Consider the following 19,489-nt stretch of genomic DNA (forward strand, 5'->3'; position numbering starts at 1 on the left):
AGGGTAACTCGGGGGAATATGCCACACTTAACAAGAATTTGATTTTTTTCTATTTTTCTTTCTCTTTGAAGTATCTTTGCATACTGGTCTCCTTTTTCCTTCTTTTATCTGTCATTTGTACATGATTTTAATAAAATATTTTGATTGCTTACTATTAAAAAGAAAGAAATACAAAAGTGTTGCAAAATGGCATATTACCCAACCATATGGGTAATATGCCACATAGTATATATAAAATAATATACTACATACAAACATGTAGTAATTTAACTTCAAAAGTTACTTTATTCATAAAAACAGTACAAATAGTCTTTAAAATAAGTCAGTACAAATAGTTTTTAACATAAAAAATAAAATTTTAAAATTAAATTGTAATATTAAAATTATTGTAATATTGGATTGCAACAATTAAAATTAAAATAAAAAATAAATCTTAAAAACTTTAAAACCTTAAACCTTACAAATTTTAAAATCTTATAAACCTTGAAATCTTAAAACTTTGTAAATTTTATAACTTTAAATTTTATAACTGTTAGCTACACTTTTGTCAACTACATTTTTTTTTCTTTTTTAGTCTTTCTCGTATACATTCGAGGCATTATTGTTTAAAACATGTGTTTTAAAACGTGTAAAAAATGTGGTTTTATTACTTTCTTTGAATTTCAATATTATTAAAATAAAAACTATAATACTGCCAGGAAATAAACAAAACTTGTGCAAAACATCAGATATAAAACTATGAACAATTTCATGGTATTTACAAGAGCGTTTTTAGCCGTTGCTTTGTTAAACATAACGAGTGGCATATTCCCCACACTGGCATATTCCCCCGAGTTACCCTATTTTATTGCCGATTCTTGCAGTATTTATGCTTTTCCATTTCTTTTTTTATAGCTTTTGACCTGATTACTCGGTGTATCATTTACGATACACCTGGCCTGGTTAGGTTCTAAATGTATTGTGTAGTGGCAGTGAGAGTGTTAATGATACTTAATTTAATTTAAATGGCGAGAAAAGACCTGCGAATTTCTAAGGAATATGAAATAGCTAATGGGCTGGTTAAACTTATCTTTCTCTTTCTTTCTCTTTTATTATCGGCTAACATTGAATTTTAATAACACCATTAGGTGTAGAATCACCGAGCAGCGTGTCGCGTCTCTTGTTCTTGTGGAAATTGAAGATCAAGTTATACCAGCCTGCGAGGTAAATAGCGGCTGCGTTGCAAGCTTTCGTACGCGAGTCTGTTCCAGTTACACGAAAGAAAAGTATAGTCATTAAATCCAATAAGGCAAAGGAGAAGCAAGAATTCATTAATTCTTACAGTCTGCGTTTTCTTTCGCAAGACAAAATTTGCGCGATTATCCGATAATTTATTATTATTAGGTATACCGCAACGACAGCTCGCAGACCATTAATCGCGATCACCGACGACAAATTAGCCTCCAAAAATTGAAACTTTTTCCCCGCGTGTCGTTGAACAATCGCCCGTCAACGCTACCCCTCCCACTTTGCACGATTGTTACACGATTGTTATAGTTTCAGATCGCGCGTTTCGGCATATATTGTTAACGTAACGCAACCAAGTCGAAGGGAATAACCATATCCCTCAGTGCGACAGTTATTTCAATAAATAATGAACACGAAAGAGTTCGTGCGAAAGAGATACCTCAAACGTCAAAGTTCAAGGTAGTCTGTGGCGAAGTGTAGTGCACCAGATGATCGATATGTTCGTGGATTACTTGTAAGGAAATGGACAAATTCATTTTCGCCACATGAACGATGAGTGTATTACATTTTCAAATCGCGTTTCTCTCATTCCAAGACGGCACTAGATGTCTATAATACGTACTATTTGTCGTACACACTTTGTAAATTTTATATACAAATATATTTTCTATATATTACATGTAATATTCACATTATATTGCGATACACCGCCCTCGCGATTGGCACAATACTACTAACGACATTAACTCTCGCAATTGGCACAGTACTAGCACAGTTCTACCGTTAATAATACATGATTCTGCTTGGTGTTCTTCAAGGTCGATATTACACACGCGATTTGCTGCATTCAGCGTATTGTTCTTTGCTACAGCACGCGGAATTGACAGAATGTCTAAAATATCCGGATAACCAATCGTTCCCAATTTCTGACAAATTACAAATTCAAGACAAATGTATAAATTAATATCGCGGGGTGCTTCTCGCATTATATATCGCTGCGTTCTATCATTCCTGCGATTCGGTACGCCCTCCAGGATTCACGGGTGATCAGTCCGAATTCGCTTCGTTGCGTTGTTGACGTAAAATCGATTATCCCGCAAAAAGTACACACACCAGAACGAATATCGTGTTGCCGTTCGAGGTTTTTAATCTGTATTTCGAAGATCGAAGTTAGTGTATATCGTGCACGAAGGAGGAGAAGCACAGCACACATTTTACAACACCGTGATAAACATATTTCGTTCAAGGAAACGTTATACTGCTCAATTCAAACGTTATACTCTTCTCCCGCGTTCTACTTACGCGTCACTGTCTTATGCTATCACATTACACTCGTAATGTATTACACTAAATGGCGCACAACGTGAAACAGTGTCCATGAGAAATTTAATTCTTCTATAAAAAAAAAGAAGAAAAAGAAAACTTTAGAAACGTCATCCTAAACGTGGTTTGCTCTGAACACGTCCCACGTCTTGTGCTTTCAGGAATTTCTGCGACGCCACGGGTCTACGTCCAAATTGTGTCGTAAGGTTCGCAGTGCAGATAACTTACCTCTCGCGTCAACGAATCGCCAACAGGACCCGCGAAGAGACTTCAAGGACGAGAGCACCGAGGGTGACCGAGAATCCTTCCTGAAACCAAATCAGGATGACAAGTCCGAGGATCAGGACTCGAGGAGGCAGAGCAGTCTCGAGAGCACAACGAAGGACAATATAGAAACGTCGCTATTGGATCCCGGTCATCAGCAGCCTTCCTCAAGGTGAAGTAAATTTATGGAGTCGTTGCACGCACCGATTTTCAGTTCTTGCTTATCCTTCGACCCGATATTTCAGCGTCCGACGCTAAAAACGTGCATATCATCGGCACAAAATATTCATCAGTCTATCCCATAACGTAGACTGTTATAGAGAGAACTAAAATTAATTTTACCATATTTCAACGTATCTTTGTCAGCTATTTCAATATTATTCAATTTCTGCTATTTTCAGAAGAGATTTAACACGCTCATAGCAATTATGACTAGGGGAACATTCGAAACACATAATATTTGACCTTCTAACAATAGAAATGCAATATTCAAAACAGACTGAACTAACTGCTCGCAACGGTTGAACCATAATACGTAGACCTTATGCATGTTACATGCAGTTAAGTGTAATTTAATATTATCTTGTAAGCGCAAGGCGAGGTAAACTCTCTAAGAAATTCACATTTGCCATTTGCAGCATGGAGACGATACCCTTATAAATCAACGACTTGGACAGACACCTTCTTTATGCTGTTTCGCCAATAATATTCTATTATGTGGTATCTCTCAAAAGTATCTATTACGATTGTATACGGATGAGATAATAGAAGAACGATAAACGTTCCCGTTTGCCGGAGATTCGCGTCCCGATCCGAAGAATAAATTCGTGTCGATCGTAGAACGCAAATTGCTCTATAGCTGCATTATGATTTTAGATGAACGGTGTCCTGTCCCCCCCGACACTCTCCTCGTTCTCTTGTAATTTATTATCACGCCACAAGCGTTTTTTGCTCGCAAATTTCTAAAACGGTTTTACGAGCACTTGTATAATACAATAAAGATCACCGAAATGGCGCTCCTCCATCATGGGGATGCATGTACAGTTCTCGTCGACATGTACGTTCACGTACGTGTAGTGCATTTCAATTATTGCACCAAAAAAGCATGTTCGTTTTATAGTATTTTCGTAGGTATTTCGGTTGCATTCGCGCAAACGAAAATGTAATCGTAACGTCGTACGGCAATTTTGTTTGGAAAATATTGTTCAAGTAAACGCTGAATAATAATGATTTTTATTCGCGTTGCAAATTTGCGTTAAACCTACTCTGTTTTCGCAGCTTTCCACAAAGTCCTTCACGAGTCCGGGAGATCGTGAAATGGATATTTTGTGAATTGCGCGAGTCTCAATTTCAGTGACAGGAGGGAAAATCGGCTCCGAAGTCGAAGGGGATCTGTCATTAAAATTAAAATTGCAAATTGTGCGAGACATCCCCGTAAAGTCCTCGTAATGGATGGATGTATTCAATGCATACAGATTTACCAATTTTATGAAGTTTTACGTTTGGCTGCGCGCGCTGCAATTGCCTCCTATATCAATTTTATGTTTTACACGTGTTCTTGCAACAATTATTGCGATTTTGCGAGAATTACGCACATACGTTTCTGCAAAACTTTGCAATATGCGCGCCGGTAGTATTGGCAATTTCATTAAACATCATTATTGCACCGCCAAGAATACAACTCGCGTTCGTTCAACGTTAACACAATTTAACGTTCGCGTTCGTCGACATGTAAATCAAATTAAACATGGTATTCGTGCGCAAATATAATTCCAGGTCAAATACGAGAAATTTTTTGTTATGCGCGTTTTACGCGAGCTACGAAATTTTTACAATTAGCCGATTTAAATTTGAGAGGATCGATATTAATAACAGTAAATGCATAATTATCCAATTCGACATAATTTTATCGATATTGTATATTATCATTGATATCAATTGTTATAAAGATATGACTAAAATCATTTGAAGAAGTTGATATCGAAGAAGATGCTATCGATACCAGCATCTCCGCTTTAATTTGTCCTATGGACGGTTTCGCTGCCGGTGCCACTCGGAGTGATCTATATAGTTGTTAGAAATGCAGATCGCCGGGTGGCGCGACTTATACACAGGGTAAACGCATCGACCTGGCCGTAGCTCGCGTCAGGTGCGCTCTCGCCCTCGAGCGAGCGATAATGACGGTCCGGGGAATTTAAACGCGGCGATACATCGTTGCGGGGGGACGTGACGGACTTCGATCCGCGATGCAAGCCCCCGCGCGGTCGGCCGGCCGGTTATCGATCACAATTTCAGTAGGCGATGCCCACTTGACCCGTGCCTCGCATGTAAATGACTCCGCTACTTACGACCCTTCCTGTTTGCAGTCGTTCGACCTTCTCGCTTCTCACAGCGCTCCGCGTCGCGCCGCGTTATTCTTTACATCGCTATCGTCAAGCGATTAGCATCGGCGAGGATATCGCCGGCGATCTTTGTGTCGGTCTCCGAGAAGAGTGCGCGGGACGTTTAACCCATTGACCGTCAAGAGAGGCAATAAAGTTATCCGAGAATATAATTAAATAGTTTACCTATATACTGAATAAGCTTCTCCCTCGTTTCTTTTAATTATCAGATTATAAAAAGGATATGAACCATACATACTTGCTTTTGTCATATAAAATGCTTATTTCGAAAATAATAAAAGACAAACAAAGGGAGGGGGGGAGAGAGAAAGTGTGTGTCTAGTTTTGAAATATTATATTCATGAATATTATATTCATTCACCAGTATTGATTTTAATTACTGAAATTACTGAAAGTCATATCATTATTCAGTACTTTAATCTGAAATTAATAATTTCATATGTTGATATAAAAGTATTGTACAATATAAAACCGGCATAAAAACAATTTTTGTTATAAATTAAAATACTATTCTGTAGAAAAAGTATTCCGGCCTAATTTTATTACATCCCTTTTGGTAATAGAAGATTCGACGAGTTTCTCGAAACTATATTTACATGGTTTTTAATTTAACGCTGGAATTTCTCGGCAAAGATCAGTAAATTGGATTGTGCGTTTTTATTTCAATGTTGGTTACGATGGTTATTATATTAAATTGGATTGTGAAAAAGTTAATTTATTTATTTATTTACATTATATTAAAATAGCAAAAATTCATCATAGGAAGCAAATGTATCATAATACGAATTATAGCGCGACTATTATGATATGTATTATAACTAACGACGCACTGAGAAAAAAATTGTTAATCCCAAGAAATATTTAGTTCGATACGTTCAACTAAACATTTTAGTTAGTTAACCAAATATTAGTTGTTTCAACAATTTATTTAGTTTCTTTAATCAAGAATTAATTTATTCAACTAATGTTTAGTTAACTAACTAAAATGTTTAGTTGAACGTATCGGACTAAATATTTCTTGGGATTAATACATTTTTTTTCTCAGTGCGGGATTAATCTTATCCTACAATTAGGTTTGAATCTGTTGGCATAGTTTCGAACTCTCTATAAATAATTAAACATTCATTTCATCCGGCTATAATTGGCAAATAATCATCGTGACGATTCAACCATTGGTTTTGGTCCTTTAATCGTGAAGACGTTAATAATCTTTGATACTTATATATATAAGCATCTCATTTTTAAAATAATTTAAATTAAATTAAATTATTAAATTTATTGGAATGAGGGAGGTTCCAGGTTCAAATCCTGGCTGAGGTAATATTTTTCGCAATAAATTTAATAATTTAATTTAATTGAAATTATTTTAAAAATAAGATGTTTATATATATACATATATATAAGTATCAAAAATTATATTATTAACGTCTTGACGATTAAAGGACCAAAACTAATGGTCTAATCGTCACGATGATTATTTACCAATTATAACCGGATGAAATAAATGTTTAATTGTTTATTATATTGTTGGCAATTTACAAATGTACTTTAGGTTTTATTATACACCGCGGCTTAATATCGGTGTCTCCATCTTATTATTGTTTAGTGTGTTATTGCGATAAATATTACCACATGCCTCAGTGGTCGAATTGGTACGACGTCCTACACGGAATGAGGGAGGTTCCAGGTTCGAACCCTGGCTGAAGTAATATTTTTCGCAATAAATTTAATAATTTAATTTAATTTAAATTATTTTAAAAATGAGATGCTTATATATATAAGTATCAAAGATTATTAACGTCTTGAAGATTAAAGGACCAAAACCAATAGTCGAATCGTCACGATGATTATTTGCCAATTATCGGATGAAATAAATGTTTAATTGTTTATCATATTGTTGGCAATTTACAAATGTACTTTAGTCTCTATAAATACTTCGAAAAATAAAAACAGTACTTTCAAGTAGACTCGAGCTTGGACAAAATAAGTTCGAGCTCTTTATGAGTACCACGAAAAACAAGAGTATTATTTTCAAGTGGACTCGAACCTAGGTCACATATATTCGAATCTTTTTATGAGTAGGGGAGACCGGGGCTAAAACGTCTACGGGGTAAATACGTCTAATCAAATATCTCGGAACCTGTATATTGTGCGAACTCGCTATTAACATTGTAAACGCTGCTTATAGTACCCATGTGACCAACGGAGTTTCGGCAGGTTACCTGCCGTGTTATGATTTTTACGAAGGCAAACGTGTTTTCGAAAGGTGAAAGTTACATTTTCTGCGCGTGAAAATTTTGTAATATCTGCAATAATATTTGCTCTCCAAATCTCGAGGTACGTGATTATAAAGAGTAATGCATGCTGAACACGAATCCAGTGTAGTTTTTTCATTATCGTTGATGTCTAATATTTCGTGGGCGATCAAACCTGAAACTTGTGTTTGGGGCTAATCGGTCAGTAAGCAGTCCGGGTGCATTTCCAAGGCATTTTCGGGCTCACTGCATATGGAATATGGATGAGACGGGAATTACAACCGTTCAGACACCGAATAGAGTCATCGGACGTCGAGGAGTGAAACAAGTCGGGCGAGTGACTTCTGCGGAAAGAGGAACCCTCGTAACTATTTTTTAATAATGTTTCGCATAAAAATTTAAATAAATTTTTATATTTTTCTTTTAAAAAACAATTATTGCATGTATCCTATTATTTTTTAGGATTAGATGTACGTATATGTATTGAAAATGCAGTGCAGACTGTTATACCCCGGCATTTTTAAAATTTCAATTTTTCCACCGTTGTCGTTTTTGCTCTATACCGGTTAAACAAAGCGACGTAGACAAAAATTTCCTATATAAATTTTGTAGCTAAAGGTTCACTCTTTACAGTGGTATACCACATTTAACTACAATTATTTATTTTGTTGTTAAAAATCGGCACCAAAAAAAAAACGGACTGTTTAGCCCCGGTCTCCCCTACTTTATTAGAAATTTTACATTTCTTTGATATTTGTATAAGCGTTTGTATAAAATGTATGTATAAAGCGATAATTATTTGAATATATTATTTTTTAATAATTACAAATATTAGATTATCTATCGTTAAAATTAAATATAATGAAAAGATAATTAAAAATATAGAGTAAAAGTTGGGTTCCGTTTCCGGAGTGACCGAGGTGACAGGTGCAAAAGTGTGCGTGAGGAAAGCGAAGGGATTTGAGAGTACAAGGAGGCAGAGAAGGGAAAGCGTGAAGGAGCGAGAAGGCGTGGAGGCAGGAGAGCAAGGAGACGAAAGGGGAGAGTGGTGGAGTAACAGGTAAAGGGGAACTAAGGGTAGAAAAGTGGCAAGGCCAAAGGCAGGTTAGGCACGAGCAATAGCGAGAGTAGAGGGGTGACGCGGTGGGGGAGCCGAGCCACGTGCGGCAGCGAGCGCGCGCGCGGCAAGGCACGAACGTACGCAAGTGGGTGTAGAGGGGCGACTGGACGGGAAAACTAAGACACGGCAGAGCATAGAGTATAGAATAGGTAGAGGGAGAGAAGAATAGGAGAGATAACGAATAGGAGGGTCAATTAGGAATGTTCAGGGTAGAACTCGGGGCAGATGGCGCAAGAGAAGGAAGTAAGAATAGAGAGTGAACAGCAAGAAGGCAAAGAAAAGAAGGGAGAGGGCGAGGGGGAGAGGAAGGCAAGGGGCAGACCAACAAAGGCGGAAGAGCTTGGAAAACTGAGAGGGAGAACGGATAGCCTAGGGTCGGTCTTAGATTACTTTCAGAAAAGGAAAAGAGAAGAGGAGGAAGCGAAGGCGAGAGCAGAGGAAGAGATCCTAGGAAGGTTCAAAGAAACAAGGAGGGTCTATAGATCACCGCCAGCGAAGATCAAAAAAGGAGAAGAAGGGGAAGGAAATATGGAGGCAGAAGAGATGTTTAAGGAGATCTTAAGGAAAATGGAAGAACAAGAGAAGGAAAGGAAAAAAGACAAAGAGGAAATAAAGAATGAAATCAAGGGACTGAAGGATGAGATGTTGAGAAGGGAGGAAAGATGGAAGAAACAGAGAGAAGCGCTGGAGGAGAGAGTAAAGAAGCTAGAGGAGAAGGTGGAGGAAAGAGATAAAAGATGGAAGGAGAAAATGGGAGAGAGGAAGGAGGAGAGAGAAGGGGAGTCAGGAAACGAAAATGAGGGAGTGGTGGAGAGGATGAGAGAGATAGAGAGAAAGTTATGAAGTTATTTCTTAAGAAGAAATGTAGTGATAAGGGGGTTAGAAGTGAAGGAGGGAGGGAGAAGACAAGAGGTGGAAAAGCTACTGGAGGGAATGAAAGCCAAAGTAAAGGTATTAGAGGTGAGGAAAATAGGGGGGGATAGGGAAAAAGGAAGGGAAATGGTGCTGTTGAAGTTGGAAAATGAGGAGCAAAAATGGGAGATAATGGAAAAAAAGAGGAGTTTGGTGGGACGTAGGGAGAGAATCACGGAGGACTTGTCTCGGGAAGAAAGAAGGACGGATTGGATATTGAGAGAGATAGTGAGAAGAGAGGGGTGGAAGGGAAGGAGGGCGTAAATTAAGGCAGGTAGAATAAGATTGGAAAATGTATGGTGGAGATGGGACGTAGAAGAGGGGGTATTAAAGGATGAAAGGGGAAGGGTAAGAAGGGAGAGCGGAGGAGGAAAAGAAGAGGAGGGAGGCAGATTAGGAGGGGGAGGAGTAGGAATGGAGACGGGGGAATAGGAGGAGGAGAAGCTGGAGGGGTGGAAGTCGGGAGGGGAAAGGCGGAGGTGGGAAGAGAGGGAGAGGGGGGAAATAAAGCAGAATGGAGAATCGTGTTCTGGAATGTAGCAGGTCTGGAAAATAAAGATAAGGAGTTCTGGGAAGGGCTGAAGAAACAGGACGTCCTAGTCATGGTAGAGACGTGGATAGGGGAAAAGGGCTGGGAAAGAATAAGGGGAAGGCTGCCAAAAGGATATGAATGGGGAGTGCAATTGGCAAGGAAAAGGAATAAAAAGGGAGAGCGATAGGAGGGATGATAATGGGTATAAGAAAGGAGTTAAAAGAGAAGGGAACGGAAATAGAAATAGACAGGGAGGGGCTGATAGAAGGAAAGGTTAGGATAGGTAATGAGAACTGGAGTATCGTTGGGGTCTACGCAAAGAAAGAGGAGATGGAAGAAATACTACAGGAGCTGGGACTGATAATGGAGAAGAAGGAAGAAGGAAGGTTTACGATAATTGGAGGAGACTTCAATGCAAGGACCGGCCAAGAAGGCGGAGGGATAGAAGAGGAGAAGGGGGCAGGACAGCGCGGAGGGGGAAGAAGATCAAAGGAATAAAAAGATAGACGGAGAGGGAAGGCGGCTGATAAATAGCATAGAAGAGAGAGGATGGGAAATCTTCAATGGAAATGTGAGAGGAGATGAGGAGGGGGAGTTTACTTTCACGGGGGGAAGAGGAGACACGGTGATCGACTATGTGATAGGAGAAGGAGAAGTAAGAGAGAAGGTAGAGAGTATGACAGTGGGGGACAGAGTGGACTCGGATCATCACCCCTTGGAAATAGCCTTAAGGAGGGGGAAAGAGGGAGATGGGAGAAGGAGGGGGAAGAAGGGAAACAGGGGGATATGGAACGAGGAAGGAGCAAAGAGGTTCATGGAAAGAATAGGAGCGATGGAGGAAAAGGTGGATGATGTGAACAAGGAATGGGAAGAAATGGAGGCAAGAATAAAGGAGGCAATAAAAGGGGTGGAGGAGGAGATGGGGGGAAAGAGGGGGAAGGTAGGATGGTGGGATAAAGAATGTAGAGAGGCGAAGAAAGAGGCAAGAAGAAAATTAAGGACGTGGAGGAAAGGAAGAGGGGAGGGTAGCGCGTACAAAGAAAAGAGAAAGGAGTTTAGGGAGATGTGTAAGAGGAAGAAGGAAGAAGAGAATCAGAGATGGGAGAGAAAGGCGGAGGGAGCAAGGAGGGAGGCGGAAGTATGGGAGATAGTAAATAAGGAGAGGAAAAAGAGGAGGGGGATTAAGGAAGGAATAGAAGAAGAGGAATGGAAAGAGCATTTTATGAAACTTCTGGGAGGAGTGGAAGGGAAGGTGAGGATGGGGAAAAAAGGAAATAGGGAGGAAAAGGAGGGAGAAGAGGAAGAGGAGATTAGTCTAGAAGAAATGAGGAGAGCGGTAAAGAGGTTAAAGGACGGAAAAGCTATGGGAAGGGATGGGATACCAGGCGAGGTCTGGAAGCGAGGGGGGAAGGAGCTGGAGAGTTGGGCATGGAAATATATTAATAGGGTATGGAAGGGAGGGGGATGGCCGGAAAACTGGAAAGAGGGAATAATTGCGCCAATTGTAAAGAAAGGAGAAGGAAAAAGAGCGGAGGAGTATAGAGGTGTGACAATAATACCGTCGTTATACAAGGTGTATACGGCTATTCTGGCGGAGAGGTTAAGAGAGGAGACAGAGGAGAAGGGAATAGTACCACAGAACCAGACAGGTTTCAGAAGGGGGATGGGAACAATAGATAACATTTATGTGTTGAACTACTTGGTGAACAGAAGGTTAGAAAAGAAGGGGGGAAACTGATAGTGTGTTTCGTGGACCTTAAGGCGGCGTTTGATTCGGTAGATAGAGGAGTTCTAATAAAAGCAATGAGAGAAAGGGGAGTAAGAGAAGGGCTGGTGAGGAGAACGGAGGAGTTGTTAAGCGAGACGAAAAGTAGGGTAAGGGTAGAAGACGGAATGGGAGAAGAGTTTTGGACGGGAAGAGGAGTAAGGCAAGGGTGCCCATTGAGTCCATTGTTGTTTAACGTGTTACTGGCGGATATGGAACAGGAAATGGGTAAGGTTAAATGGGGAGGAGTGGTGTTAGGAGGTAGGAGGGTTTATACTTTGGCGTACGCGGATGATATAGTGCTTTTGGCGGAGGACGAGGACCAAATGAGGAGCATGTTGGAAAGAATGGAAGGTTATCTAAGTAGGAAGAGATTGGAACTGAATGTGGGGAAAACAAAGATAATGAGATTTAGGAAAGGAGGAGGGAGGGACAGTAAGAGAAGATGGAGGTGGGAAGGAAAAGAATTAGGAGAGGTGAAGGAATTTCGATATTTAGGGTACATGTTCCAAAGGAATGGAGGACAAGAAGCGCAGGTAAGGGAAAGGATCAAGAAGGCGGCGGCAGTGATGGGGAAGATATGGGGGATAGGGAAGAGGAGATTTGGGAGAGACTGGGGAAAAAGATTGTGGCTATTTGATAGGCTGGTGTGGACAGTAATGGGATATGGAGCGGAAACATGGGGATGGAAAGAAAGGGAAGGAATGGAAAGATTGGAAGAAAGGTATATCAGATGGGTATTGGGAGTGGATGGGAGAACGCCATGGTATCTCGTTAGGGAGGAGACACAAAGGGATAAGCTGAGAGGGAGGGCAGGGATGAGAGCTTGGAGATTCGAGAGAAAACTAGAGGAGGGTAGAGGAAGTGAATTGGCAAGGCTATGTTGGGAGGAGGTGAAGGGGAAGGAGAAAGAAGGGAAAGCAAGATCAAACTGGGAGAGAGAAAGAGGAAAGTTTTTTGAAGACAGAGGTGTGGAATTGAAGGAACTGGAAAGATTGAGACAAGACGAAGAAGAATGGTTCCGCAAACTGTTCGGAGGGGACAAGGAAGTACAAAGAAGAGAGAGATGGGTAAGAATCGAAGGAGCGGAGTATAACAGATGGTACAAGATGGTAAAAGGAGAGGGTATTCCGGGGTATTTGAAGAAAGGATGGGGAGAGAGCAGATGGAACAGGGTGGCGAGATATAGATTAGGAAATGAGATGAGAGAGAGCAAATATTGGGAAACGGAAGAGAAAAAGAAATGTAGGTTATGTGAGTACAGGGAGGAATCATGGGAGCATGTGTGGGAGGAATGTAGGAGATGGGAATCAGGAGATGGAAGCTGGCAGGAAGCGGTGGGATGGGTGTTAGATGAGGACGGAGGAGGTGAGGAATGGATGATGGAACTAGAGGGGGAAAGAAGGAGAGGAAAAGGGGGGTTGGAGGAGATAGAAGAAGAAACAAAGTGAGGGAGAGGGGGAGTAGGGGAGAGAGTGAGGAGGAAAGAGGAAGAAAGAGGAGGTGATGAAATTAATTTATTACAGATTACCCAGGACTAATTAGGATGGAGGAAGAAGGAAGAATAATAGCGGAGGCGATGGAAAGGATTATGGAGAAGAAACTAAAGAAGGGGGAGAAGGAAAAGAGAGAAGTGGAGAGAAGGAAGGAGGAGAGAATAGAGGAGCTAGAGGAGAAGGTAAGGAAGATGGTGAAGGAGAAGAAAGAGGAGGAGAAAAAAAAGGAGGGGAGGATAGAGGAGCTTGAGGAGAAAGTAAGGAGAATGGAGAGGAAGATAGAAAGAATGGAGCAAAATGGAGGTAAAAGGAAGAGGGAAGACAACGAGGAGGGAGTGGGGGTAAGGAAGAAATGGTGGGCGGGGGTGGGTGAGAGCAGTGAAGAGGAGCAAAGGAAAAGAAATGTTATAATAAGGGCGGAGAAGGAGGTATGGGGGGACAAGGGCTCGAACTGGGAGAAGGTGAAGGAGGTGTTTGCGGAAGGACTAAGGATAAGGGTTACGGTGAGAGATGTGTGTATAGTGGGTCAAAGAGGAGCATGGATAACGCTTCTGGTGAAGCTGAAGGATGAAGAGGAGAAATGGCGGGTGATAGAGGCGAGGAGAAAGGCTGGAAACAGATTAGGAGTGAAGATAGACGAAGATAAGTCGGTGGAAAGGAGAGATAAGGAGAGAGAGGAGAGAGAGGAGAAAATGGAAGGCAGGCTAAGGAAGAGATCGGGGAGATCAGAGGAAGAGGAAATTTCCAAGGATTTGGAAAAGAAATTGCTGATGGAGTCGGACGAGGAGAAGGAGGCGGGAGGGAAGAGGGATTGGAGCAAATGAGGATGGGACGAACGGGAGGAAGGCCATGGAGGCGTACCGACGCAAGAGAGGAAGAGAAAGAAGACAAAGAAGATTATTTTTATTTGTTTTTTTTATTTGTTTTTTTTATTTTTTATTTTTTATTTTTTTATTTTTTGTTTATGTTTAAGTCTTCGAGTTCGCTTGTAGAGGTTTGGGTACGTTCTTCGTAAAAACAAAACGCCTTGTAAACCCCATGGGGATATGCAATAAATATTCATACATACATATAGAGTAAAAGTTACTTAAAATCTTTACACGTTTATACATTCTTTAAATTAACAACTTCATCCTTGGAGTTCGAGTCTATAATTTGTAATGTAAAAGATTCGATTTTTTGCAATAGAACCTTCTTAGAAGTTCACTTAATAAGTAGTTACTAATTATAAGTAACATTTCGAATCTTGCTAATACTCATTCTAAACTTCAAAACTAACTAGTCGGGATCAATTACTTTGCAAGTACAATGTATAAAATAGTATTTCTTATGATATTAGAAAAAGAAAACTAGAAAATGAAACTTAATTATTGGATTTGACTTGGATTTTTAAGTACATATTGAACTTAATCTCATTTCTAATTATAACGACTCATTTCCGGTACAGTATCGAATTATTGAGTAGAGAAAGTTCCCATATAGGCTATAATAATTTTGATATAATCTATATTTAGATATGTACACATATATAAAACACACACTTAAAAAGTAATTTTTCAAGTTGCAACCTCTAACTTTAAGTATATTTTACAAGTACAGTAACTTTACACATCACTTGTACCTTACTATATCATTTATATTTTTATCGATCGATAACATAAAATTGGTATTTTAGTATTTTAACAATTATTAATTGTATACCTACATTAAAAAATGCTACGGATCGATAAGTAACTATCAGTTTATATATAGAAAATTGAAATTAGAGCTCAGGTCAGAAAAATGTCAATCCTAAGAAGTTTATTCTTTATGAGTATTTCTTGATTTGGATTTTACCCTTGAATATTAAGGGTAAAATCCAAATCAAGAAATATTTATAATATAATATTATTCATTATTTTACAGAGTTTTAATAATCTAAAGATTTTATGTTCTTATTTACTTAATAAACGTAATTGTCAGAAATCATTAAATGGATCAATTCCTCGATCTTCTACTGCATGTCTACATTATTTGCTGAATGTTCGGAAAGGCTTTTGGTATATAAACACACACACATTAAATAGCTAATAAATCCATACTTCCATGAAGACACAAAACAGAAATTGGATTTTGTATTGTAACTTTATATACAGAGTTATAAATGAAGAAGAACGCAAGAATAAAATGAAACAATAACAAAATCGATATGTGACCTAAAAGTTGCAATAGGCAATAGCGAAGGTTAATATAGTTACTACAATACCTGTTTCGTCATTGCAGCGTCTCATCTCGCTCGCTCCATCATAAATCGATCATAATTTCAGGATGCCATATCACACGCTATGTATGCTAGAAGATCATTAATGAATTTCGCCATTTATAGTCATTCATTCTGTACGTTTCATTTTTTGCATTAGCTCGCAATAGCTCGCCGATCATCTCGATTCAGTTAAGATGATTATAAAGGAAGCAATAATCAAATGGATCGCGATATCGCAATATGTGATCGAATGGTTTTTGCATTCATAAATCTCTCCGTTCTGGAAATTATTTTACGCGCATATGTCGTGCTTTTGCGCATATTTCACGCCGCTCATTACATTACTTTATTAATTTATTAATTTCACAGCCGCTTTGTTAATAAAGCACAACGAAATTTTTTACAGAAATACAGATCTAATAATACCTACCTACTTTAATTAAAAATTAGTCTCATGTTAGTTTCAAGGATTTATAAAAATATAATACGAGTATCTCTTTCTCCGTTTCCTTTTGGAAAAAATATATTTTATAAGCATAAAAATAATGTAATATTACAGAGACATATTTTTCGTTCTTATCAAAATATGTCGGAGCTTGATGTATACAGGGTATTTTGTGTTTTCTAACAAGTAACACTATCCAAGTGTCACACACCGATCTTTTTGAAACTGTGCACACATGTAGAACTTCGAAAAATATTTGTGCCGTGTTTTTTTTATTTTTGCTCATAAAGCGTCTTAAGAGTAGAAACCACCCTCGAAATATTGAGCTTCTCAATTCTATGTATAACAACTCTTTAGGCCATGCACGTTGCTGGTCGATTTTTCGTTAAAAAAAAGACCAGAAAACCCTGAAAACTCCTAGAGATAGTATTCTGGTGTAAAAACCATTCGACATAACGTATATAGGGTTGAGAAGGTCAATATATCGAGGGTAGTTTCTACTCTTAAAACGCTTTATGTGAGCAAAAATAAAAAAAAACAAGTCACAAATATTTTTCGAAGTTCTACATGTGTGCACAGTTTCAAAAAAATCGGCGTGTGACAATTGAATAGTGTTACTTGTAAGTAAGTGCAAAAAATGAAAGAAGATATTCCGGAGCTTATTTTAGGAAGAAAAAGTCCTATAAATATACCTATGCTCTAAACTGCTTTGTTTTCAAAATACAGGGTGTCAAAATTATGAAAAAAAAAGTAATAAAAATTTCGAAAATCTGGAAAATGTTTAAAGATATTTTATTCAAATTTGATATGCGTACATGTGTACACTGAGAGAAAAATATTGTAGAATCAACAAAACAATTTTGTTGATTTTTCAATTTATTGATCCAATTATTTATTTTATTGAATTAAGTACACGTCTATTATTTGAACAAAATGAAATAATTGAATTCTGAAAATAGTATCATACAAAATCATTTTTTTTAAGTTAATGATCAATTTTGTTAACTCAATAAAATAATTTTGTTGAACCAAGAACATTAACGTTTTTAAAAATAGTAAATTTATTCAAAGAAATATTTAGTTAATGTTATATTATGTATAATTGATAGTATAAAATATTTAGTTAAAAAGAACAAATCAATATAGTCAACAAACAAAATAGTCAAAAGAACAAAAAGAACAAAATATTTTGTACAAATATTTTGTTAAGCCAATCAAATCATCTGCTTAGCAACATACAATCTTCCGGTTTTATTAAATCAACGAAATTTTTTTTAAAAAAAATAATTATTTCTCTCAGTGTAGTATTAAAAACCATTTTCCAGTACTGATGAAACATTTTTAGATCCACCAGGGGCGTGCGTATAGGTAATTTTGCATGTTGAAAACGAAGCAATTTAGGGCATATATGTTTATAGGACCTTTTCTTCCTAAAATACGCCATGGAATATCCCCTTTAATTTTTTGTACTTACTTAGGACACCCTGTATATCGCAGGCACGTGGTATCCGCCGCGGTATCTGCCACGGTATCGCTCTCGTGACAACTTTTCGTTTCCTTTCGGCAACATGTTGCACCGCCCAAGTTATAATGTCTTTTCTCGGTACGCGGTTCGTGTGCGATTTAGCGGCAATCTCGCATGCGGCGGGAATATATTCCCAAGTATATATTTAGGTCGTTTAAATTCTACAATCACGCGCACGCACGCAGCGCCGTTTAGATACGGCGCTCCGCGGCGAACGTCCTGTGCTCCCTTTTCCAAGCATCGCATTATTTCCATAATGTCAACGTTACATGCACACACGTGTCGCTATATACGCAGCCGCTGTACAAAGCTATGAATTATGAAAGCGCGGCGCGTACATGCGACATGTACGCAAACTTCCTTCCCTAGCCCCTAGCTTGATTTTGTCCGTAGTTACGCAAGCCGTTTTTCTTGCCGGCTTTATCTCTCTTGACATTCAAAACTCTATCTCGCGATTACTATCGTCCGCCGAGCGACCATTACGAGCGAGAATGTTGCCTGGGTAAATTCACGCGGTATCTCCGATCGGTCTTCGACAAAAAACACCTACGACTTGAGATTTTTTTCTTATTCGGATAGCTGATGCAGAGCTATAATTGGAAGGACAGAGATTAATATACGCGCTCTTTGATATTAAAAGTTTGCTCTTAATTCAGGCGACAATAATCACAGTAGGGTGATGTGTAATGTTTGACGCACATAGATATTTTACTTGATGCAGGGATTATAGATTGGGATCGATGAGGGCTGTAATTCCGAAAAGGTCCACCCTCCGAATTTCACAAAATTCGGTGAAATAATCCCAAATACTGCCAAATAAACATATCTAAAAGATTTTTTGGCGCAATTAAAGATTAATTGAGATAACGTTAAAATGATATAATTGTACATACTTTAAGAGTAATTATGGAGTATAGGGGATCCAGCTTCGATGATCTCTATATTTTTCTCTAAACAATAACCGTTAACAAGTAACAGCATGGGTGGGTGGGGGTGGGTGGGGGTGGATCTCAGTTTGTGCGGAAAGTTGAAAATCCGTACAATGCTATCCAAAGAACCATCCACGCGAAGTGAGGTTCACTCCACCTCACCTACTTACAGGGCGAAACGAGGTCTATTATTATGTTTTTCGAGCTAATTTTACTGGCCTATTATAATACGGTTCGAGTTTTCAACTTCCCACGCGAACCAAGGTTCATCCTCACCTACCCTTGCTTGCGGAGGAGGGACGGTAGCCCCTTCCCCACCTACATGTGTACTGTCTATACACACATATCAGCAAATTACTTCCCTTAGCACTGACACAAACTGTTATATTTCTTGAACTTTTTCGTTAATAACTTTTCAGGTTTCCAACTTTCCACACGAAGTGAGTCCACCCCGCCCCATTCCCTGCTTACAGGGCGATACGAGGTCTATTGTTATATGATTCACGTTTATTATTTTAGTATTATCTCGGTTAATTTTCAATTGCGCCAAAAAACCTTTTAGATATGTTCATTTGGCAGTGTTTGTGATTATTTCACCGAATTTCATGAAAATCGGAGAGTGGACCTTTTCGGAATTATATCCTCGATGAGAAATTACCGTACTACTACCGATAATATATAAACTGTAATACTAGATTTTTTACTTTTGGTAATTAGCAAGTGATTGCATTATCAATTTCTCCTTAATCTACTAAACCGATAATATAATATAAATAATAGATTTTTATTTTTGATAATTAGTAAGTAATTGCATTGTCAATCAATTTTCTCTTGATCGCCACATGAGATCATGAAGATTCAATATTGGAAATTGAAGGTCATTTTGTAGGTCAAATTTGAACGCACGAGACTTAAGCGAATAAATTACATTTATCGGCCTCGTTTGTCGGCCAACTTCGACATCGATTTGATTTCGTAGCAGTAGTTTGTAACTTTGTTCGCCGATATATAATATTTGCGAAATTACATATTAACTCTAGAACGCACAGCAC

General features: G+C 38.5%; 3 protein-coding genes across 3 annotated transcripts in view; all 3 read left to right on the forward strand.

The window, feature by feature from the left end:
* The window catches only part of LOC139778761 (uncharacterized), a 61,428-nt gene that overhangs the window by 34,927 nt on the left and 7,012 nt on the right, over positions 1-19,489 (forward strand). The window contains exon 6 of the mRNA XM_071716847.1: positions 2,712-2,986. Within this exon, the coding sequence (XP_071572948.1) occupies positions 2,712-2,986 (275 nt within the window). The remainder of the gene's footprint in view (positions 1-2,711; positions 2,987-19,489) is intronic.
* On the forward strand, positions 6,788-18,197 carry LOC139778765 (uncharacterized). The gene is made up of 2 exons (XM_071716850.1): positions 6,788-8,531; positions 13,327-18,197. The coding sequence occupies exon 2, from the start codon at positions 13,347-13,349 to the stop codon at positions 14,118-14,120; it is 774 nt and encodes a 257-aa protein (XP_071572951.1). The 5' UTR covers positions 6,788-8,531; positions 13,327-13,346; the 3' UTR covers positions 14,121-18,197.
* On the forward strand, positions 10,712-18,197 carry LOC139778764 (uncharacterized). The gene is made up of 2 exons (XM_071716849.1): positions 10,712-13,146; positions 13,268-18,197. Exon 1 carries the CDS (start codon positions 10,712-10,714, stop codon positions 11,771-11,773), a length of 1,062 nt encoding a protein of 353 aa, XP_071572950.1. The 3' UTR covers positions 11,774-13,146; positions 13,268-18,197.

This window comes from Temnothorax nylanderi, unplaced genomic scaffold (genome assembly GCF_030848795.1).
Source record: "Temnothorax nylanderi isolate EJ_2023f unplaced genomic scaffold, tnyl_v1.0 TNYL_tig0194_pilon, whole genome shotgun sequence".
NCBI lineage: Eukaryota > Metazoa > Arthropoda > Insecta > Hymenoptera > Formicidae > Temnothorax > Temnothorax nylanderi.

Coding starts and splice junctions, on each gene's coding strand:
- LOC139778764 (XM_071716849.1), top strand. CDS start 10,712: ATGACAGTGGGGGACAGAGTGGACTCGGATCATCACCCCTTGGAAATA.
- LOC139778765 (XM_071716850.1), top strand. CDS start 13,347: ATGGAGGAAGAAGGAAGAATAATAGCGGAGGCGATGGAAAGGATTATG.